The sequence below is a fragment of the Urocitellus parryii genome, chromosome 12 (genome assembly GCF_045843805.1).
Source record: "Urocitellus parryii isolate mUroPar1 chromosome 12, mUroPar1.hap1, whole genome shotgun sequence".
NCBI classification, from domain to species: Eukaryota; Metazoa; Chordata; class Mammalia; order Rodentia; family Sciuridae; genus Urocitellus; species Urocitellus parryii.
In genome coordinates, this window is record NC_135542.1 from 56,930,187 (window position 1) to 56,954,802 (window position 24,616).

General features: G+C 37.8%; 1 protein-coding gene across 5 annotated transcripts in view; it reads left to right on the top strand.

Moving 5' to 3' along the window:
• Nucleotides 1-24,616, top strand: part of Ltbp1 (latent transforming growth factor beta binding protein 1) — a 389,989-nt gene that overhangs the window by 331,891 nt on the left and 33,482 nt on the right. For 3 of the 5 annotated variants that reach the window (XM_077791690.1, XM_026395474.2, XM_026395638.2), the window contains one exon: nt 14,627-14,770. In XM_077791690.1, the coding sequence (XP_077647816.1) occupies nt 14,627-14,770 (144 nt within the window). Of the gene's footprint in view, nt 1-11,146; nt 11,273-14,626; nt 14,771-24,616 lie in introns of all 5 variants that reach the window. The other 2 variants (XM_026395397.2, XM_026395561.2) reach the window with 1 other exon arrangement.

Consider the following 24,616-nt stretch of genomic DNA (forward strand, 5'->3'; position numbering starts at 1 on the left):
AGATATGGAAATTTCTTTTCATTTCTGATTTGCTAAGGGTCTTTATCATGATTGTTTTGAATTTTAATATATCTTTTTGCATCTATTGAAATAATTGCATTATATTCTTTTTTTTTTGTTAACATGGTGAATTATATTAACTAGATTTTTAAATAAGAGTTTATTTCTGGGCCCCCATCTAAGCACAAGTGGTCTAGTGCTAATGATGTCAATCTGGAGTACTGAGACCCAGAGTATATCTATCTTGTCACTGCTATTCTTGACACCTGGTTTCTACATAATGATCCCAAGAGGGTAGTTCTAGTGGCCACCATCACATACATAGATAACCATATTCATTATTTAAAGTGAAAATCCCCTCACATTGTTATAATAAACCCAACAGTCATGATATGGTTTCCTTCTTATATATCATTGGGGTCAAATTGCTAATATTTTGTTTAGAATATTTATATCTGTGCTCATGAGGAAATTTCACTTACCTTTCCTTCCTTTTGATGTTCTTATAATTTGTGGAGTAAAGGTTGCTCTAGTCTCATAAAATGAGTTTGAAACTGTCCCCTCTGTCTGGTCTAAGGAAAACATTGTGTAAGGTTGGTGTTACATCGTCCTCAGGTTTCTTGAAGAATTCACCGGTGAGGTAATTTGTGTCTGGAGTTTTTGTTTGTTATGGATATGTGTTGTGAATGACTTTTACTTTCAGTTAATATTTCTTTTCATAGACTTTAGACTTTTGACTTTTCTTCAGTTTTGGAAAGTTTTTTTTTCAAAGAATTTATCCATTTAAGGTAAAATGTCAAGTTCGCTGGCACAAAGCTGTTTATAATACCTCCTTATCTTCTCTGTAGAATGTGTAGTAATGTTTTTCATTTTATTATTTCAGTAATTTTTGTGCCTTCTCTGTTTTGAGCTTAACCAGTCTTCCTAGGAACATTAATCTTGGCAAAGAAACAGGTTTTATTGATTTTTTTTCTCTATCTTTTTTACTTTGTTATTTTCTGCTTTTTTATTTATTATTTTTCCTCTCTGCTTTCTTTAGGTTGAAATTGACTTTATAGCTACATTCTTACAATAGATCCTTAAACCATTAGATTTTCAAATTTCATCTCTAATATGTATGCTTATGGTTATAGATTTCCTTCCAAGAATCCAAGATTGACATTTTCTGCATCCAGAACTTTTGATGTGTTGTATTTTGCCTTTCAATCATATTTTTATTCAAGTTCATTGTCATTTCTTTTCTTTTGGCCAATGAATTACTTAGAAATATTTTGCTTACTTTTCAAACAGTGGGGGATTTTCTAGTTACTCTTTTTGTTATCAGCTTCTGCTTTAATACATCTGTGTTCAGAGAACATACTCTGCACAGCCTCATTCCTTGAAATTTGTTGTGGCTTAAAACTTAAAGTAGATGCCCATTTAAAGTATACATGCTGTGGTTTTTAGTTTGTTCGCATTACCACAAACAATTTTAGAGCATTTCAAGAAACTCCATAATCATTAATAGTCATTCCCCATTTCTCTCCCCAGCCTCAGTCACTTAATAATTTTTAATATCTATCTATCTATCTATCTATCTATCTCTGCATATTTGATACATTTGTTTTTATAATCCTCCTATCTAACTGTAATTACATGTCTTTTCCCCAAACTCTCTCCATCCCCTTACCCAATCATCTCAGCCTCTGATATCCACCATTCTACTCTTTACTTCTATGATATTAACTTTTCCAGTTCCACATGAGTGAGATCATCTGGTACTTATCTTTCTGTGCTTGGTTTAATTCACTGAACAAAATATCCTCCAGGTTCATCCATGTGATTTATATTTTTAAAGTATGTATCATACAGGATACTGGTTAGAAAGGGGATTAGAGGTGTAAGAGAAAAGTCTATATTATAGTCTTCATAGTTCCTTCCAGGCACACTGGTCACTGAGACTACAGAAGTGACCCTACTGATCCCACTAATCAATGGAAAGAAATGAATGTCTGAAGAAATGTTTTGGAGATAGAAAATGATACTGGTTTAGAACCTAATGTTGGATTGAGTGCATGGCATGAAGGAGAAAGAGCATTGACAGACCATAGATTCTGCTTTAGCAAGTAGATATTTGGTGGCACTATTTGCTGGCATGTTGCAAAATGAGGCAGTTTTTTTTTTTTTTTCAAGTCAAGGGTATGATTTGAAGATATTAAGTTGCAGTTACCTACAAAATATTCATGGGAATGTGTCAAGTGCCAATTGAACCACATTAGGTCTAGCATTGAGAAGTCTGAACCGGAGGTAAAAACTGGGAATCATCAGATTAGAATGGATGAGTCCACCAAAAGAAATCATAGAATGAAAACAAAAGAGGGTTGAGGATTAAACCCTGAGAAGCTTCAGCATGCATGTGTCAAGTAATGAAGATTGTCTAGGGGTAGATCAAAGATTAAAGGGGAACCTAGGAGCTCATGGGAAACCAAGGGGAAGAGATACTTCAAAAAGAAGATCTGGGCTGACTGCAGCGAGTACTACTGAGAGGACTACTAAGGTGACAATCAAGAAGAATCCTTTGAGTGATCTCATGAAGAGTCATTTCAGTGAAATTTTATATTTAGGAGCGATCCAAGTGGGAATGAGGACTGAAGGAGTGGGCAACATAGGTAGAAGAGTCAAGAACCTTGGTTTTGTAAAGGTGGGGGTGAGAAATACAGATTATGGTGCAAGGAGACTGTTCATTACTTTTTAAAATGAGAAACAGCAGGAAATGTTTGATCCTGATGAAATGATCCAACAGAGAGGGATAGACAGGGAAAGTTGGAGATGCAGGGAGTCGGGGGCTAGCTGGAAAGGCAAATAACTTGAGAACATAAGCATGGACAAGCTTTGCAGGAATGTGGCCAGAGCCCTTATACTGTTATCCATGGAGAAACACTGAAAAGATTTAAGCAGAGAGTTATTTAATTGGACTATTTTAATAGGTAAATCTTTCTGTCATTATGGGTGATGAATTTGGGGTCCTGATAAGTGGCTGAAAGCACCCATTTGGGAGACCATTGCAGGAACCTGAGTGAGAGATAGTAAGGCCCCCAAAAGGTTGGAGCATAGGTGGGACTGGGGGTACAGCCAAGAGATATGTCAAAAGAGTGTGGTGATTGGATACTTCCCACATTTTTAGATAAAAATATAGATTTCTAGGCTGATTTTCAACAGAATGTCTTTATGAATGAGGAATATATGTTGGCAAGCTAATGGTTGATAAAAATCAGAGGAAAGTTGTTTCGTTTCTTTGGTACTCATAGCTACTTGCAGAAATCAAATGGAAAGCTTGTCTCTATAATTTTTTTTAAAAGAATAACTTAAGTAAATCTCTTTGAAGGTAGTATATCTTAAAGCTATGTGAGGAAAATCTCTCATTGGCAGCCTTGTCTTCTAGAATTTAGGCACTAGAAAGTTGACCTTGAGATAATTTGCTACCTCTGTCGTTTCTTATTGCTTATCTCAGGCTGCTGACTTTTAAAACAGACTTGCAACCATCAAGGTCACCACGTTTTTTTCCTGCACTTCTCTATCGGGCAATGGCATGGTGGTCAGACCCTGCACAATGACATCTTTTCTACTGTTTTCTGGCTCGTCCATATTTCTCAGAACTAAGTTATTTTCCGTAACACATAACGGACCATATTCTCCAGACTTCTTGATGTTGCCAGACCTCAGTGGACCTTTTTTAAAAGGTTCCACAATATCCTATTGTATTGTCTGGACTATCTCCAAATCCAGTTTTTAATTTCCTATTGGCTAAATTTTATTTTATTTTATTTTTTTCTTTTAGGCCTTGCGCTCATCTTTTGCTTAATGCTGGCTTCCCTCCTATGCTGTGAGAGAGACCTTAATCTCTTTTGGGCCAGCAGCCATGCCATTTAAAAATTCCTTTGGGCAGCTCTTCAGCTGGTTTTGCATCTCTCGGCCCCATTTCTTGGCTGGGCTGTACTTTCTCCTTCCTGGCCTCTGTTCCTTTCAGCAAGGAGTCTGAGAGCGGCATTTTCCCTAAGCAGGAACCCTACATCCTTTCCAATGTAAGGCCCTTTTTTGTATCTGTTTTCCTAAGATTCTGGCATCAAATATTTAACCAATTGCAGTTGGTCAGGAAGCTCTTGGCTGAAACAGTGGGTCATTTCCTTTTAATAAAGAGACTGGAGAACACCAATGCTGGATGTGGTCCTGGTCTTGCTGAGGCTGGCACGCTGTTGCTGCCTGCCATGCTGTCTTCTAAAGGTCTTCCAGAAGGACATTTTCTTTGGGGCCTACCACACCTCTGGTGTTTTTATTTTGAGTATGATGCTGCTGCTAGTTTTAAGGACAAAGATGCTGAGAAGAGGAGGTCCTTGACTAAACAACCAGTCAGTAAATGATGAGTCAGTGAGTAGCAGAGACTATGTTCTGACTCCCATCTTCATAGTGAACAGATGCCAATGTGCTTGTTGGGCCCACAGTGTGGTCAGTTCCATTCATCATGCAGGAGGAAGCTGTTCCAGCAATCACTATGGTAAGAGCTGGTGGATGGTTTAGAGCCACCAACTTTGATTCAGAAGATTGTTCCTTGATAAGACTCCATTCCTTACAGCTCTGCCTCTAACTCCTTTGTGATCTTGATGTGAGTCCATTCCCCTTTTTAGGCCTTAATTTTCTGACTCTTAAAATAGAGAGGCTGAACTAGATAGTCCCAAGTTTCCTTTTAAGTCAAAATGGACCGTGTGATTCATCTAAATATGTTCTAACAATAGGAAGGCCATTTTTTTTTCTCAGCTGAACAATAACTATGGAAATTTTCTTGTGAACAATTCATTATCAAAAATGACAGTCACATCCCACCACCCAGGTCCCTGGAGTATATCCTGGCAGCAGAAGGGAGGCTCATTAGTGAGCTCTTCCCCAATAAGAAGGTGTGTTCTGTCAGAACTGGGAAGAAGGAAATCAGCAAAGCGCAAATGTTGAGCAACTGAAAATTAAAATTAAAAAAAAAAACTAATGAATGTGCCTTAAAAAAAAACAACACCACTTTGCTAACAAAATGGACACAAATATATCTTCCTCATGATACTCATAGATTTTTCCAAACATATTATAGATTTTTCCAAACATATTATAGGAAATATTGTATACAGTTGGTGGCACCATTGATGCTTGTTATGAAGTTCATTGTCAGGGTCTTTAAACACAGTTTTAGTTTCTTAGATAGTAAACAGGTTTAACTAGACTCAGTCCCCTTTACAAAATCATGCTCTTTTTCATACTTTTTTTCTAATTTCATAATTCACCTTAACAAATGTTTGACCTTAACCATTACTTAAGATTTGGGGTGCATGGTTAGAGTTCAGTTCTAATATGTTGAATCCCTGATAACAATCAGTAGGTTTTGAAAAGTGTATTATTATTGAGAAAGTGTATTAAGTAAAAAAACATGTGGTGTAACAAACTTGACTTATGAAACAGGTCAGTGCTTAAATCCTCAAAAGTATGAACCTTTCACTCATTGACAGCATTGTTACTATTTTCCTGCATTTTTATTGGTGCATTTTAATTGTACATAATGATGGGATTTATTGTTACACATTCATACATGCACACGATGTAATATAATTTGGCCAATAGCCCTCATTCTGCCTCCCCTCCTTCTATCCTCTGGTCCCTTTCCTCTCCCTTTGGTTTTCATGTGATCACAACCCATCTTTCCATTTCTGTTTCCTAACTTCCACTTACAGAGAGAAAATATACAACCCTTGACCTTCTGATTAGCATAATGATCTCAAATTCCATCCATTTTCCTGCAAATGACATAATTTGTTTTTCTTTATGGCTGAATAAAACTCTATCATGTACATATATCATATTTTCTTTATCCATCTGTCTGTTGATGGATACCTATGCTGGTCCCATAGTTTGGCTATTGTGAATTGTGCTGCTATAAACATTGTTAAGCATGTATCACTATAGTACGATACTGACTTTTTAATTCTTTAGGATAAATACTATAAAGTGGTATACTTGGGTCATATGGTGGTTCCAATGTCTAGTCTTTTCAGGAACCACCATACTGATTTATAGTACTAATTTATAGTCCTCCAATAGTATGAAAATGTTCCTTTTTCTCAACATCCTCTGCTGCATCTATTATAGCCTGTATTCTTGATGGCTGCCATCCTGACTGGTGTGAGATGATTTGCATTTCTCTAATTGCTGGTGATGTTAAACATATTTTCATATATTTATTAGCCATTTGTATTTCTTTCTTTCCTTTTTTTTCTTGGAGAAGCATCTGTTTAACTTATTTGCCCATTTATTAATTAGGTTGTTGGGGTTTTTTTTTTTTTGGTGTTGTTTTTGAGTTCTGAATGTATTCTAGATAATGATCCTCTGATAGCAGAGTAGACATTACTACTTTTAAAATGAGCTACTCATAGTTCCAGTCACCTGGAGCTGTGTTCCACTTCTACAAATTTAGGTAATTTGTTATTGAGGAATTTACATCAGTGGCCCACTATCCTTGCTCAGTGTATTCTTTCTCAGCTTGATTTCCATTAAGTTATGAATATTTTTATCCATCTTTTCCAGTGACTAATATAAAGAACAAACACTTCTGTGAGAAATCAGAAAGTTCTATGATAGCATACCTAATTTGTCTATGTTGACAACTGAGAGGATTGCTAGAAATCATTCCAACAGTTCACAAATCCTTGGTATGACTAGGGATGATCTCATTCACGACTATTGCAGATACCTAAGCAAAATTGCTCTAGTAGTTTTAACATTAAGCAAAAAGAAAACATGATATTGAATGAGTCAAAATTTAGTTTCCTGTTCCAAATTCAGCTTCAGCAAAACAGGACAGCTTTTACTTATTCAGAGTAACAATGGAAAAATATTTCAGAGAACTCACATGATCAAAGAAAATTCTAATGAAATAATGTACTTTTTATATAGGTCATTAGAGAACTGAAAAAAAGTGTTGTCCTCTTATTAAGCTATTACCTCACCTCATTGTTGAAAACATGAAACTTCAGAGAGCTACATTATATCATTTCTATAAAATATTAGTTGTTGAAGAGCTAGAGTCCAGCAAGCATGTCTCGTTATTTTTTCCTATTCATTCAAATCCAAGGTATTGCTCATCTAAACTTTCTCCGTTAATCACTGTTACAGTAAGTCTGAGTCTGCAAGATGTCCAATAATTCATAGCCATCTTGGGGCTTGTTCATCTTCAGGTCAATTATTCACTTCCTGTGCTAGTGATTAGTCATAAGAAATCCTCATCTGCTGTAATTGTGTAGAATTAATATAAAGAAAGCAAGATATTTTACTTTAAGAATCTAGACCCAAATGCTAGCTGGTTTCTAGTGGCTGCTTTTCTTTCCTCCTCCCAGAAATAAATTTCTGGTGAGGGTTAGTCAAAGGCCCCCCCCATAAAAAAAAATAGCAGTTCTGATAAACATAACAATAGCACAAAATGCTCTGGGAGCAGAGAGGAGGGATCCTGAAATCTGCTTACTGGTAGCTAAAGAAAGTATCATGGAAGAGGTATCCCTTGGGCTGACTCGTAGTTTCTGAGTAAAGCCAAGGCTGAGCGGGGTAGGGATTCAGCAGGAAAAGGAGTGTGCACCAAGTCAGTAAGAAATTAGAGACACTTGGTTTTCAAAGAACTCTAGCACCCCAACAGGGTTAGTATGCAGCTTGGGAAGGAGGTTATCTGCACACTGTGACCAGAGATGTGCACAGGAGCCAGATGGCAAAGGAGGCTTGATGCTTTCCTAAGGAGGGCGGTGGGGGCTCTCTAGTCAAGTGGAGATCCTGAACATTCTGAGTAAGGGGATGGCATGGGAAAGGTCATGTTTTGGAAGGAGCCCATTTGGCTGGGAGACAGACAGTGAGAAGTGCCAGGAGATACAAGGGCAGGATAGGAAGAGATGAGAAGGTGGAGAGAGGGAAAGATGACATCAGAATTTCTGGTTGGGTGACTGGTTGGATTCACTAATGAAGGGAACCTAGAGAGAAGTGGAGGCAAGGTGATGAAGGAAATGATAGAAGTTATCATGGACATATCTGAAGGTTTTAGATAAAGGGCTTTAAAGGACAGAGGTTCAAGGCTTGGGAGAGATTGGAACATCATCAGTACATAAGTGGTACTGAAGTTTCCAGCCTTAAATCCAGTGGTTCAAAGAATAACACAATCTGTTTGACAGTTGCCCATTTTAGGAAGTCTAAAATTAGCAGTGACCTATGTTAGGTGTTTAGACTGCACGATACAGTTCCTGCTCACCACTGTATCAGTAAACAAGTTGAAATCCCAGTCTTGGGCTAACATTCAAAGTCATCCAGATCAGATTCATTGAGTGTCTTGTTTGTGTTAAATGCTATGAGGGAGATTCATGTGTTTAGATGTTTAAATAATTCATTTTTTTCAATTATTTCACTGAGTTTTCAGTTTGCCTTAGGGAGATGAGCGAAAGGCAAGAAGGGAAGAATTGGAGTGAGAGAAATTTCCCACTAAGGGCAGAAAGTGAGCATTTTAGTAGGACAACAATGAACTCACCTTCAGGCTTGATAAAGTTTGACATCGTAGGAGCAGATCAAATAGAAATAATTAAGACCAAGAAATATACTTGGGATAAGATCCTGGCTGAGAATGAAAATTTGGGATTCATCCCAAGGGTTGTGGTCACTGAAGTTAGAGAGCCTGGGAAGGGGGGAGGGGGGAGTACTGAGCTTGCGGCAGATCCCAGGGGTCTGAGCCTTGGCAGACATCCTCCTTGGGCTGTGAAAGGGCAGTGGCAAGCCAGAGTGGCTAAAAATTAATATTAATATTGTGTTCTCGGGGCTGGGGATGTGGCTCAAGCGGTAGCGCGCTCGCCTGGCATGCGTGCGGCCCGGGTTCGATCCTCAGCACCACATACCAACAAAGATGTTGTGTCTGCCGAGAACTAAAAAATAAATATTAAAAATTTAAAAAAAAAATATTGTGTTCTTGAACATGGAGAAGGAAGTGCTCAAGAACTGGGTGTTCACCAGACTTAGAGGTCAAGGGTGAGGGACTGGAAAATGATCAGCGGGTTTAATGAGTCTGTCATTGGGTGCCTTTTCTCATAGGAGTTTCAGTGGGATAGAGAGGTAAGGAGTGAGATTGTAGGTCATTCAGGAGGGGGAGAAAGAAGAGCAGTAAGGGTAACAATAGTTGGTGTGTATTGGATTATGCTTCTACATTATGCTTCTAAGCACTTTGTACATATTTTGTTTAATTTTCACAGTAATTGTAAGAACATACCAATATTATTATTATGCATCCTGTGACTAATATTTCTGTATTACAGAGAAGCTATACAGTTAGCCCTTTGTAACTAATAGATCTGCATCTGGGGTTCAAAAATATTTGAAAAAAATTGCAGCTATACTGAACATGTACAGATTTTTTTAAAGTATCATCATTATTTTCTGAAGGATAGTTATAACAACTATATAGAATTTTTACTGAATTGGGTATTATAAGTAATCTAGGGATGGTTTAAAGTGTATGAGAGGGCCTGGAGTGAGCTCAGGGTAAAGCACTTGCCTAGCATGTGCGAGACCCTGGTTGCCAAGGGGCATGGCAGGATGGACATAGGTTTTGTACAAATACTGTATCATTTTATATGAGAGAGTTGAAAATCCTTGGAACTGATTCCCAACAGATACCCAGGGATGACTACATTGGGAAGTAAAACCAATGAGTGAGGCTGGTTCTTTTGAGACTTTTTGCAGAAAAGCACAATAGGTTAAAATGTGATCAAGTGAACACTTTTCAAGTCAACAGTTTAGAAGACAGAGGAAGGTCCCAGAGTGGAATAATAGAAAGTAGGAGAAAAGAGTATACAGGTGGAACTAGGGACCAGAGACCAGTCAGGACGGGAGAAAGGCCCAGCCTTGAAGACAGAAAGGACCGTTATCTTCAAATTGAGAAAATAAAAAAAATGTTGACGCAGTTACTCACATTTTGCAATTCAGAAGTGTGATAGTGTGAATTTATGCTTGATAACATCAGTGTTGGAAAATTAGGAAGTCAGGCAGCTTCTAGAAAAATTATCAACTTATCTTTGTATTCTTCCAGAAAATTTCTTCAACTTAGCTTTAAAAACTTTTTCAAAGAGAAAAGCTTGATTTTAATAACATTGACTCCTCCCAAACTCAATTCTGTCATGTGAAATTTAACTTGTCATTCCCTTCATCATCTGTTACCTGATTTCATTATTTAAACATAAAAGTAAAATCTTCTTCACATATATTTGCATTTCCTTAACTGTTTCTTTGAAAACCTGTATTTTGGGGACTAAATGAAGAGGTGGCAACTGGAAGTGTACAATGTGACTGTGAACAAGGACAAAGGGAAGGAAGAAGTATGAAGAAAATTAGTAACTAAGGATCAAGAATAAGAGCCCCCATCTAAAAATCCACTGTAACTTTGTAATTAAGAGTTCCTGTTTATGAGAGCATTTTTATTAACGGAACGAAAAAGGTACAGGGTCATTGTCTGCCATTAAGTTGCTAGAGAACAAAATGAGCTCATGACCAGCTATTCACTTCAGTAGCACTGCCATTTAGGACCTCGAGTGGCTGTAACTTAGGGACAGAAAATCTTTTCTCATAAATAACTTTGACCTGCTGGCTATTCTGCTGAATTCATCAGATCCTTTCTTGATTTCATAGGAATACAGTGTAGAAAAGATCAAGGTTGTCTACAGGGTTGAGTTACCATTGCTTCTTGCTACCCACAACTCTGCCCATAGAGCAGTTGTTTTCATCTTTTCCCCTGTAAAACTATAACTCCCCTCGGAAATTAAGAGTGCAAAACATTTGGGAAATACTGACCGTGGCACTTACAGCAGTCATTTTGATTTAAAAACATTTCCTGAGGAAAAGCAAATGTTTTCTCACAGACCCCAACATTTTGCCTGTTAAACCATTTTTGTCATCAGAACATTTTATTAATATGTAAAATGTTTGCAAAGTTCATTCTGTGTAAACATGATCATTTCATACTAATCAGGTGTGTTGAGTGCCTCTGTTCATCCATCAATATCCGGTGTTTGTCAGCCTGTGTTTGTTTTGTGTCTGATGTTAAATGTCTTTCTTGCAGATATTGATGAATGTGTAAACAACACTGTTTGTGACAGTCACGGGTTTTGTGACAATACAGCTGGCTCCTTCCGCTGCCTCTGTTATCAGGGCTTTCAAGCCCCACAGGATGGGCAAGGGTGTGTGGGTGAGTTTTTAGAATTTTTCTCCCAACATGTTCCATGTGTCCCTTTCAAAAAGTTATCAACAAGAGGAAATTTTAAACAGCAAACTTGGGCACAATTTGCTTTTATCATATAATATGAGATTGGGCAAATCCTGTGGCTTCTGAAATTGATAGGAGCACTAATAGTTACAGAAGTATGACCTTAAATTGAAGCATGTTTTTAAAGGACATGTGTTTAAACCCTTAGTTGAGAATGCAGCACTCTATAACCCTTGTGGCCCAGGAAGCAGAGTCTGCAACATGGTATAGGTAGTCCGTCATGGAAATCCAGCTCCTCAGGCGGTGCATTTAAGGAAGAGCGTTGGAAAGAACTTTGGTTTCCAGGAATGACACCAGTAAACTGATGCTCTTGATTGTGCAACTCTATTCTTCAGTCCGTTCTGGGATTGATGGTGCTGGAAAGAATCTTGAATGTCATCAGATGTCCTAAAATATCATCCAACACATGCTCCTAGAGAAGAGATTTTTGTGTTTCATTTTCTGATCAGCTGATTTCTGCAAGTCAGTGTCATTATGAAACATGCTTGCAATTAGAGTGATTTCTTGGGAAACAGAAGAAAGGTTATAAAATCTGAAACTTCATGCATTAACAAGGCTTTTTTCTTTATACTTCTTAATGGAGAAAAATAGCTCTGTTTACTACAGGGCAAATGGCACTTGAGGTGAAGTCAATAACTTATTGCTTTGAAAATTTACAAGGAAAACAAGTTATTTGCCATCCAGATAATACTGGGAAAACAAAATCTATTTAGAGGTTGGATGATACCACTTGAATAAAAACTGCTTCTCTGGGATTAATTATGGAATTTAGTTAATTCACAATCATATTGTTAATTCCCAACTACATTAAAAATAGTCATAAACACAGCTAGCCAATTAACACATATAATTATTCCAGAATTAGCCACAGGAAGACATCTTGGCTATCTGATAATAAAAGCCAAGACTATTCTAATCTCTCCTGCTTCAGTCCCCTTCCCACCAAAACCCAAGTGATTAAAAATTGCCTGACATTTGCTTGTACTGTGACTAAGTGGGCACTATGATTTGACTGAAGTTAGGTACCATCTCCAGACACTGTCCCTGCTCCCTCCCTTGCCCTCAAGCTGAGCTTTGACCCTCTTTCCAGAACACCTTCAGCAAATTCTATCATGGCACTTACAACCTTTTGGGAATCATTTATTTGTGTATCTGCTGCCTGCAGCCCTCTTCTCCAAGTCCACAACCTGCATGTGATTGCGAGCTTTCTGTCTCCCTTCCCTGGAATGGGCACCATGGTTGACCTACTCAGTAAATTGTGTTTAACTATTAACTGTTGAAATATCAGATGTTGACTCCACATGGTCCCTGAACCCCTGTTTAATATTCATTTCCAGCCAACCAGATGAGCACACTGACCTTTTGTTGATATTTCAGTATGGCACACAAGACACACCCTTAGAAGGGGATATTTGTTGTCATTTTGGTGAACTCAACAAATGTCATTTTGTCTTTTTTTTTTTTTTTTGGTCCTATTAACTGAGGACTGGTGATGCAGCTCCGTGTAGAGTACTTGCCTAGCATGCATGAGGTCCTGAGTTTAATCCCCAGCAAACCTCGCCCCCCAGGTCTATCTAACCATATCTATAGATATACAAACTGAGCACCTATTATATGCACTTCACCACACTGGATGTTGTGCAGCATTTCAGGGATGAGACAGGTTTGAGGCCAGTCTTGGGCTGTCTTCTTTACACTGCTTATACCCTACACACCCGCCTGCTCATTGTCACCTACTCATCCTTCAGATCTGGGCTACAATGTTAATTCTCTAAACCACTCTTGCATGAAAGAACCACTGTTCCCTACTTCACAGAGCTCTGTATTTTTCATTTCTGGCACTAACGAAGCCTGTGAGATTTTCTTGCTGATTTCCCTGAGGGCAGGAGTTGGGCCTGACTGACTCATCATTGCTCTCCCACATACGGGCTGGGCCACATGGCCTGGCCCATATAAGTAAGTGGGAAATATTTCTTGATTAAATGAACGTGCCTGGTGGGAAAGAGCTCAATAGCCATGTAAATAATATGAGTTGGAAAGTAGAAAGTTTCATATGACATTTACCTAAAATTGATAAATGTGAACTGGCAAATTCCTAAAGTCAATTTTTCTGGTCTAAATAATAACTGTCTATACTGATTAAATATTCCAGTTCTGCTTTACTTTATGTTATAATATCTTTTTATAAATGAAACCCAGATCATTGGGCTTATATTTGTTTACAAACAAAGTGAAATGGGAAGCTGAGGTTAATTATCTAAATAAGTCAAAACCCATAAACCTTTTGTCCAATAAACTGGATATAGCAGGGGAAATAGGATTTTTTTTTTCCCCTGAATGGTTTGGAAAACTGCTCACATTTTTAACACTGTATAAACCATCTCAGAGTGTGGTCATGAAGCTGGTGTGTACATGTTTAATGCATAAGACCCATGAGCATTTCAGATGTCAGGTGAGGTACTTTGCTGAACAGGACAGCTATTAATAAAACTTTTTGGAGAAGCAAGGTAAAATGTACGATGTAGTAATTGGCCTTTCTTTAAGGTGTATTGCACATCCTTTAATAAATCATACTCATCAATGAGATGACTTGACTGTGTTTTAATTATATATATTTTAAGCACAGGAAAAAGAAACATTCCACAAAATAGAAATTACCCTGTGGACATCCACAGAATTTGAAAAGGAATAGTGAAACCAGTATTAGTTATTGGACCAATTTGGTTCACATGAATGATTAGTGCACCCTGATAAATGCTTATAGCTCTTACAACCCAAATTCTAATGTTAATTTATGGACCTCTTGGCTGCTAGTAAACTGTACTTTCAGACATTTAAGTAGATTTTTAGCATTTTAAATGAATTTAAAGTTTCTAGGCTTGCTGAAGTGCATGTACTTCTAATTTTTTCTGGATTTAAGAACTGAGAGTAGAGCGTTGGGCCATTTCTGACTTTGAATATATTGAAAAGTCATGGAAGACCAAACTAGATGTTCAAAGGGCACATACTATTATTTCCAGTACAATTCCAGGGTGTCCCTTAAAAGTAGAATTGGAATTTAAACCATTATTGTGCTGGTTCTCAGTCCTTTCAAACAGACAGCTACATGAGCTCTGCCTTTAGGAGCCTATTCCCTAAAAGAGCAGATGGGGTTGGCCAGCTTCCTGGAGAGCACCTCATTTCCGGAAGGCACTACTGGCCTTAGCAGTGCTGGCAGAATGAAGAGCTGTCTGGACTGACACACGCATCTCACTTGCTCTTTACTCCCTTTGCCAGATGTGAACGAGTGTGAACTCCTCAGTGGCGTATGTGGTGAAGCCTTCTGTGAAAACGTGGAAGGGTCCTTCCTGTGTGTGTGTGCTGACGAGAACCAGGAGTACAGCCCCATGACTGGGCAGTGCCGCTCCCGGGCCTCCGAAGGTAAGTCCCAGTGGTACTGTGCAGGGCACAGAGGGCCCTGCTCAGAACCTGAACCTGATGGGCGTGGGCCAGACACTCCAGGAGTGAGGTGAGGAAGAGCCTAATGTCCTGGCACAGTTCTGATGCTGGAAGCTCCTGTGTCCATCCCATCCCTCATCAGTGGAAATAGGATGTGGGTCATGACTGTTTGGGCTAGATGGCTTCTAACAAGCTTTCCAACCCAAGACGTCATGAGCAGAGTAAAGGATCCAAAACAATGAGAACATTTGTTGGGTCCTGCCTAACTAAGTCTTAGGGAGCTATCAGCTCGGGTTTAATATGGCATCATCTCATTAAGTTACATAATCCCCCTTTCTTGGCCCATGGAGAAATGTATCTTGACACTTCTTTAAATGAAAATCAACATACAGGCCTCTCAGGATCTACAAAGACTTCCACTTGGAATTCTTAAGGTGTTTCTCCAGAATCTGGCCTATTGAGTTGCCATGTTTGCATTTATTTAAAATTTGATTTAGACTGCATTGTCACTGTACAAATTGAAGTGGAGAGCTGAAAGTTTTCCAGATAAATTAATCAACTTGCAGATCATAGATCACCCTTTTAGTTGTGCCATGTAGTTATAACTTGGTTGTATTTTAAGACAAGCAAAAGACCAAATGGTCCTTTGAGAGCCAAATAAAATGAAACTTAGACCATTTTAATTTATTCCTAAATATCAGTCAATTTTACCCACGCTCATATAATAGCTTTTACTAATCCTCTATAGGGGACACTTGTCTTGTGTAAAATAGCTATTTTCACAAGTTATGGAGAATAAAATATAAAAATATGTTCATCCATACATTTTATTTTTTGATTACTAAGTATAGACAGGCAAGGAGGTACAGAATTAAGTGAGCAGACAATTAAAATACATTGTCTGTGGAGGGGAAGAGGAAGGTTATTGCTGAGGTAGCATTGCTGTTCATTCAAGTGGCCACCAATGTGGTATGCATGCCATAAAGAAAAGACATTTAATCTTAGTTGTACCCATGGTAGCAAAACATGAAAATCTGGTTGGCCTAAGTAATTACCTTTCTCTTATTTGTCTTTGGTTCCATAGGGTAGCACTTTACCTACAGTATTATTTTGAATGAATAACTTAATATATCATAATATTGTATAGTCAATAAGGGATCTATATGAAGATTAGGTAGTCATAATAAATATAAATGCATATGATACAATGTGAAGTGAAAAAAGCAACCTATTCTGCAGAGAGGGGGAGATTAAGGATACAGAAAAAGATAATTTTAGGTCTTTATGGAACTTTTAGTTTTTTTCCTTTATTTTTCAAACTTTCTGTAAGACTTCAAATGGGAAACCCAGTGATCTGGTCCATCATCTCTTTCTAACTGTGTAAATTCGGGCATCTCAACATCTATGAGATTTAGTTTCTCGCCTTTAGAATGGAAAAGTTTTATTTACTTCACAGAGTTTTACACGTTCTATTTATTTATTTTGCCCATAGTTATTCTTTGATTAATTTCTTGTAGATTTACAGAGTGGTGAGATTCACTGTGGTATATTCATATATGTAAGTAGGAAAGTTATGTCAGATTCATTCCACTGTCTTTCCTTATTCCATCCCCGCCCTTCCCTTCATTCCCCTTTGTCTATTCCACTGATCTTCTATTCTTTTTTTTATTACCCTCCCTCCCCCCTTTATTGTGGATTATATTCCTCATGTCAGAGAAAACATTCAACCTTTGGCTTTTGGGGACTGGCTGATTTCACTTAGTCTCCAGATCTGTCAATTTACCAGCAAATATCATAAAGTCATTCTTCTTTACAATTGAGTAATACTCCATTGTTTACACATTTTTAATGAGATCACATGTGTAAAGTCACTTGTTAAGAGCCAGTGCAATTCAAAATCTCATACTCAGCCATGTCCCAGACACAGCAAGGCTATTTTTCATCCTTTCATGGTCTCTTCTGAAGTGGTGGATCTTTTGACTACAGTTATTTTTGATCCAGGTCATATAACCTCATTAAAGTACATATCTTGGCTCCTGAAGTTTGCTCATTTCTTTTTTTCAGACATTAATAATGCCTTAAGAGGATCATGAGGTAATCCAAACCGTTTTTGCTGAACTGGAACAGCTTCACTGTAAACTGTGCTTATTATTTATTTGAACTTCTGGCAACTCTTCTCATAGCCTTGCTCCTCATCTCTACTTTTTTAAAGTTCCTAACACCTATTCTGCCTTTTTCCTTTTAGTCTGGTTGCTCTCTCATTGACTATCTCTTTCTGGAATGTTCTTTCAGTCAGAGTTCACTAAGTACCCTCCTGCTTTTTCAAAGAACATAATTTGGAATACCTTGTTCTATAATGTTGGTCTGACAATAAATACATTGTGGTTTCTTCCTTTTAATTTATCTAATCATTTCTGGATTTTTGCATGTTTTTTTTTACCATAGTTCTCTGGCTTCCTAAATATGACACATAGCCAATTTTTTATTGGTTCATGTATGTATGATAACAACAATCAAAAACTGGTTGAGCTTACTAAGCTGCAAAGTTCTTGGCATCTTAAACTTCTGCCATACCTCAATTTGTATAGTTTTTGGTGAAAATCAGTTATGTGGAGTCTTAAGACTATCTTACTACCCTCTGTATTTAAAGCAATTTCCTATTGAAACTGGTCTTGAAAATCAGGATCAGGTCCTCATTCCCCTGGTACTGAAGACTGAACACCCAAGAAATGCTGAGGCAAGAGTAAAAAGTTTTATTTAAAGGATAGAACAGAGGAAGGAGAGGAAGGAATATGGAGCTGGTGCCCAAGGGAATGAGGATTTCTTACCTCTTTTATAGATTTTTGGCTTCCTTTCTTCTCATGTTCTCTCCTCTTCTTGTCTTGCCTCTGTGACCAAAATGGCAGGAAGAGAGCCGTCCAGGGGGTGATTGCTTATGTTAGAAAATGTGATCCCTCCCCTCCCCCAGAAGTTGTTAGCAACCAGGTGATGGCAAGTGCTATCTATCCATTTCCTTTTCTTTGATAATTAGCTAACTGTCCTTTGCCCTGGTCTCACTACCAGTATCTGAAAGACAGAGTTTATCCCTGAACTTCAAGGAGAACTTCACTTCATTGAGCCAATACTTGATCAGTTATTTGAAAAGGGTGATTTAAACTGGAAATTATAAAAAAGATAATATATCTTTTAAATATTTAATTTCTAACTTAAAGCATAAAAAATGTACATTCATTCATGAGTCTTTGAAGACAGGCCAGGGTCTTTTTTGAGCAGAGGCCACTCTTGGAATTCTACATGGCTCGTCTCCAAAAACCTCTATTTCTTATGCATCCTCTACACTGCCTACTTTAAAGCAAGTGAGAATTTAAAGACTTTTACAAAGCAAATGAGGATGAATTCCTCTAGATTTTTAGTTTTCAAATGTTTTATGGTTATCTCATCCACACCTAATTCAGTTGCATTCTTTTTACTAAATCTTTATCTAGTCTTTCTAAAGTATTTGCTTGAGAAACAAATCTTATATTCACATTTATATTTTGCTGATATATGTATTGCTTAATGAGGTAAAAACAGTAATCAATACACTGGCACAGAATGTTTGAGAATAAACATAGCCGAGTCTTGGTTGGCATACTCCTCAACCTGCAGAAGCAGAAGTATGTAGACCTCTGAGAATAGCCAACTGGTTGTGAGCATTGCAGGATGTCCCCAGAGGGACATCTTTTAACCCAACACAAGTACATGGAAATTAGCTTCAAGAGTTTGCATCATACCTCAGTCAAAGAATCTACTATTAACACATTTTGTACCAAAGTTTTTATTTAGGATTCCAATTAATTTTATTGTAGATATACTGATAACTCAGATCTCAACCTTCTTGAAATGTGATTTGGAAAGGAAATAAAAATTTGCAATGTAGCCAGCAACAGTTTTACTCAACTATACAGTTTTCCCAGGACAATTCACATTCCCATAATGAGCAGGAAAAAAAAATCTAATGTCTTATTGTACTGAGTACAGAACTTAGGCTAAGGGATGGGATGCCAGGCAGGAAGATTTCAAATTAGTATCCAGAAGAGCTTTCCCATAGCTCACCAGAGCCAGTCAGTGCACATCTCATACAGGGTGTTTCCCCTGGAGGTATTCAAAAACAGGTGAGGATACCCATTGGCAGAAGAGCACCTACTTTCAGCATGAGTCTATTTCTTCTGGTCTTTAAGGTAGTTTTGAACTCTTAATATCCTAGGATTTTTATTTCTACACGACTTCTTGGCTCCCATATAGTTTTTTTACGTCTAGTCTAATGTTTTCCACTTCTTGGGCCTTTGGCCATTAATTTACATTGCTATACATTTCCTAAAAGAATCTGAAACAGAAATAACTAAAAAATGTCCATACCAGGCCATTCATCACATTTAAGAGGATATGGATATGAAATATAGTCTGATGCCTTTATTTCCTTAGTGCCTGTGATAATTGCTCAATAAAAACTTTATGTCTTTGGGCACTCTAAAGGAAGCAGTAAATATTTAGTCTTGGCAACCATAGCCTTCAAACCTTACCCACAAAATGCTGTTCTCTTCCTTGATTGGTGAACAGAGGATATTCTGTGGTAGGAATAAAGTCTTACTCTTAAAACAGAAGGTATAATGAAAAGAACATCATGAAAAAGATGTATATTATAATCAATGCATGTGTTCTGCACTTTAAGAAAAGCAAATAAAATCGGAAATGATTAAGTGTATAGACTGGGGTGGTTATTTGTATTAAAAAGTAATTTTTGCTTTCACATCAATTTAAATGCCGGTCTTATCTAATTTACTTATGAGCATTCTCTCACATCATGAGCTTGATCCTGGCTTCTACATTTAGAAACTTCCTTAGTGATTTTCCAACCCAGCTCTTTATTTGTAGGTAAAGTGACTCTGGGCCAGACTGAAGCTCTAAATGTTATTCTTGGGGTCATACAGTTAATGCATGGCAGAATTGGTACAGGAATCCAACTTGGGGAATTTCCCACTTCATTATTTCCACTTCTTGGGGCTAAGTACCCCAAGAGACCAAATTCTTCTAAAATTTGACTTCCTTTTCACTTTTTCCCCCATTATTAAAATAATATACATTCATCATAGAACAAGGCAAATACAAAACTATATCTAGATGAAAATCCCCAGCATATCATCATCCAGGATGATCTTGGTCGCCATGTTGACCTTCTGATTCTTTGAGGTGACACCTGTATGCCCCAAACCACAATAGGACCATCTCCCATTTACTCCTCATGGCATTGACATCAGGCCCTCTAATTCCTCTTCTACGTGAAACTGCTTCCTCTTGGGTCATCAGGGAGCTTTGTATACCAATAGCCTTCAGTCTCGTTGGAGACTTCAATTTGACAGTGGTTTCTCCTCTTCTCCCCTTCTTTTCCCTGTGATTGATTTCAGGACACTAATCTTCCTCTTGCCCTTCTACCTTGGACAAGTCTTTTCCTGTCTCATTTTCTTTCCCATCCCTTCCATATCAATGTCCCAGGGAGTTGCATGCTTGCAACAACCCTCTTGTTTTCTTTGTTTTTCTCCTGGGATATTTTACCTGCTTCTGAGTCAACTATTACTCTTGTGGTGTTGCCTGTTTAAGACTCTTCTGCCCCACCTGTTTGCTGAGGGCTACACTCTAATTTCCAACAGTCTTTGGACCTTTCTCCCAGGGGTCTACTTGTAAGCATCTCTGGCTGCCAACTACCCAAACCCAAATTAATTGCCAAGACTCTCCCTATGTGCACTTAATAATTGACATCAGTACTGGAAATCTCAAAGTGATGCTTTCATTTTTATCCCCACCTGTCTAAGCAACCCATCCATGCCATCCCATCTTCAAAGTGTCCTCCATAGTCCTCCCTGGTCCTGTTCCTGTTGCCGGAGCCTGCCCTTCAGCATGACTTCCTGGACCACTGCAGTAGCCTCCTGACTCCTCTTCCTGCCTGTCCCATCAATTCCTACTCCACATTTTGCCAGAATTTATATTTGTTTATTCATTCTAATTTGTTATACATGCTGGCAGAATGCAGTTCATTTCACATTACACATATGGAGCACAATTTTTCAAGATGCTGACTGTACTCAAAGTATTTTCACACCATTTGTGTCTTCATACATGTACTTAGGGTAATGATGTCTAACTCATTCCATCATCATTCCTACCCCTTTCCTGCCTCCCTTCCCTCCCTCCCCTTTGCCCTATCTAAAATTCCTCCATTCCTCTCATGCTCCCTGCACATCACCATTATGAGTCAGCATCCTCATCAAAGAAAACATTCAGCCTTTGAGATTGGCTTACGTCACTTAGCATCATATTCTCCAACTCCATCCTGCAAATGCCATGATTTTATTCTCTTTTAATGCTAAGTAATGTTCCATTGTGTATATATACCACATTTTTTTTTATCCATTCATCTACTGAAGGGCATCTGGGTTGGTTCCACAGTTTAGCTATTGTGAATTGTGCTGCTATAAACATTGATATGGCTGTGTCCCTATAATATATTGTTTTTAAGTCCTTTGGGTATAAACCGAGGAGTGAGATAGCTGGGTCAAATGGTGGTTCCATTCCCAGTTTTCCAAGGAATCTCCATACTGCTTTCTAGATTGGCTACATCAATTTGCAGCCCTACCAATAATGTATGAGTATCCCTTTTTCCCACACATCCTCACCAACACTTATTGTTGTTTATATTCTTGATATCTGCCATTCTGACTGGAGTGAGATGATGGTATCTTAGAGTAGTTTTGATTTGTATTTCTCTAATTGCTATAGATGTTGAACATTTTTTCATATATTTGTTGATTGCATATCTTCTTCTGAGAAGTATCTATGCAGTTCCTTGGCCCATTTATTGATTGGGTTATTATTATTATTTTTTTTGGTGTTAAGGTTTTTGAGCTCTTCATATATCCTAGAGATTAGTGTTCTATCTGATGTGCTTGTGGTAAAGATTTGCTCCTATCCTGTAGGCTCTCCATTCACCTCACTGATTGTTTCTTTTGCTGAGAAGAAGCTTTTTAGTTTGGATCCATCCCATTTATTGATTCTTGGTTTTAATTCTTGTGCTATAGGAGTCTTATTAAGGACTTTGGGGCCTAATCCTATATGATGAAGGTTTGGGCCTATTTTTTCTTCCATTAGGCTCAAGGTCTCTGGTTTAATTCCTAGGTCCTCAATCCACTTTGAATTGAGTTTTGGGCATGGTGAGAGATAGGGGTTTAATTTCATTTTGTTCCATGTGGATTTCCAGTTTTCTCAGCATCATTTGCTGAAGAGGCTATTTGTATTTTTAAAACAGATCTGGTTTCAAATCCTTCTTCAATCTATCAACTTCTTGTCACTGTCTACAGCATAAAGTCCAATTCCATTAGCAGGTAATAAAACCCACTAGAATATAACAAACCTTTTTAGTATCATCTCCCAAATTGTTGTTTGTATTCTTAATAGCTTCCATTCTGATTCAAGTGAGATGAAATCTTAGAGTAGTTTTGATTTGTATTTATCTAATTACTAGCGATGATGAACATTTTTTCATATATTTGTTGATTGATTGTATATCATCTTCTGAGAAATGTCTGTTCAGGTCCTTGGCCCATTTATTGATTGGGTTATTTGCTTTTTTTGGTGCTTAGCTTTTGGTTAGAAATGATGGTGTGATGTGATGGACACCCTACCTTGCTCTGCCACAGAAAGTTAAGTTCAGTTGTACTTTTTGCTTCTCACCCTCAGGCACCTTGCTTGTTGACTTTTTAAAAAATATTTTCTTCCTTAATTTATCTTTCAAAACTTGGCTCAGATGTCACCTCTCCAGACAGCCTTCCACGATAGCCCTGTGTACCCTGGCCTGCCACAGTGTAGCTTAGGTGTATGCATCCAGGAGTGGACTCTCTGGCCAGCCCATGGCCAGTTTACTGGGCCAACTCTGTACTCACATCACCTCTTTAAGAACAGGAACTGTGTGGAGATATCTTCTTCAAAACATGTTAATTCCTATGCTTTGTTTTTTAAACTTAACTTTGATCACCTTTCTCTGGTCTTCTTCTTTATTTGCATTCTTTCATATCCAATCCATTTCTACGGTCAGTACCTTCTGGAACTTACTGAGGAGGGCTTTCTCCTCAATCCTGCTTTAAATAATAGATAACACATGTCTCCACTGTGTAAGTTCTCGAAGGTGAGAGCTTGAAAAAAAAAACATAAATGAATTTCTAAGTTCTTTTTTTACTCCCTCTTGAAATATTATCCGAGAATTCCTTTTCTTATAAAAACACGAAGTGATATAAACTGTGTTTCTTGAGATTTTTAAATTTAAGAAAGGAGTACAGCTTCCTGGGTGCATCTAGCAGAAATAATTTCCTCTCAGAGACTTCTGTGCACTGACCTCTTGTCCACTATGGCTGGTGTTTCACTGGGCACTCTTTACTCACACCCATTCGCTTTGTTACTCCTGGGTCATTTTGGTCTAAAGGACATAGAGAGGATTGGCTCAGAGGACATATAGAACACATTGCAAAAAGCAATGCAGACAAAAAGCGAAGACAAAAGCCTATTTTAAAGGCTCATATGCATTTTAATCAAAAAGAAAAAACTTTTGGGTTTTCTCACCCAATAGCAGTCCTTGCAGTTGCACATATTTAGGGAAAGACTCTGCAGTTGGACAGACCAAGGGGAAGGAATTCCCAGGAAGGGCTCTCTATGGTGAGCAAGGGACATGCTGACATGGGCAGGGATCATCTGCTGCCCTCTCTTCATTTATCTCAAACAAAGCTACTTGAGATTAGTAAGATGCTGTGCCCCAAAGAGGGGTTCTGGGGAAAGAAAGCCACGGACACAAGCCACTTGAAATGAATCTCAGTTTTCTCTTCCACAACAGGAGGGTGCTGTGTTACCTGCTCCCTCTATAGGCATAGCTAGTTATTCTGCGTTTCATGTGAAAAGGCCTTGGTAAAATTTCCTTCAGAAAAGAACTTCATGGGGCTAGGGATGTAGCTCAGTGGTAGAGCCCTTGCCTAGCATGCACCAGGCTCTGAGCTTAATCCCCACCACCAAAATCAATCAATCAAACAAATTGCTATGACAAAAAAGTACCGCATGTAAAATGTCCAAAAAGTCACTTTTTTTGTTATCACCAAACCATACTCCTAGGATCAAAATGCACAAATTGATATTTATAAACAGATGTTAAGCCAGCCTTTTAATAAAAATAGAAAAGTAAAATCTGAAAATACTGGAGGAGAAATAATATATTTCTTAGAAGTCTGTGACATGTGATGTGTGGTATGGTTAATCGTATTTATAAAATCTTTAAGAAAACAAAATTTATTCTTTTTCATGCTTATCCCTTTCCATAACCATCAGAAAACCTCCAATCCAGAAGCAATGACTTAAACTCACAGAAATTCTTCAAAGAAATTATATTATGTATATTTACAGATCAGAATTTTACCCCAATGGAAAAATTCTCAAGGAAGTTAATTATTTAAAGGTTAGGAAGATAGGGAAATTATAGTTTTTCCCAGAATGACCTTTGTGGACCAGTTTTTGAAAAAGAATTTGCATCTCTTTTCAAACATGGATAAGGGCCTGCCTAACCCTCCATTTCAGCTGTGTAAACATTGAATTTTCAAATAGCTGGGAAAGAAAATAAGAGCAGAACTAATGTAAAACCGAGTAATACAAGTATATTATTGATTATCTCCCTTATGAAATAATATGAGTTTCCTTCCAAAGAAAAGGCAAAATAATAAAGGTAATTTTGTTTCTTAGTTTCCATGAGTGCAACATCAT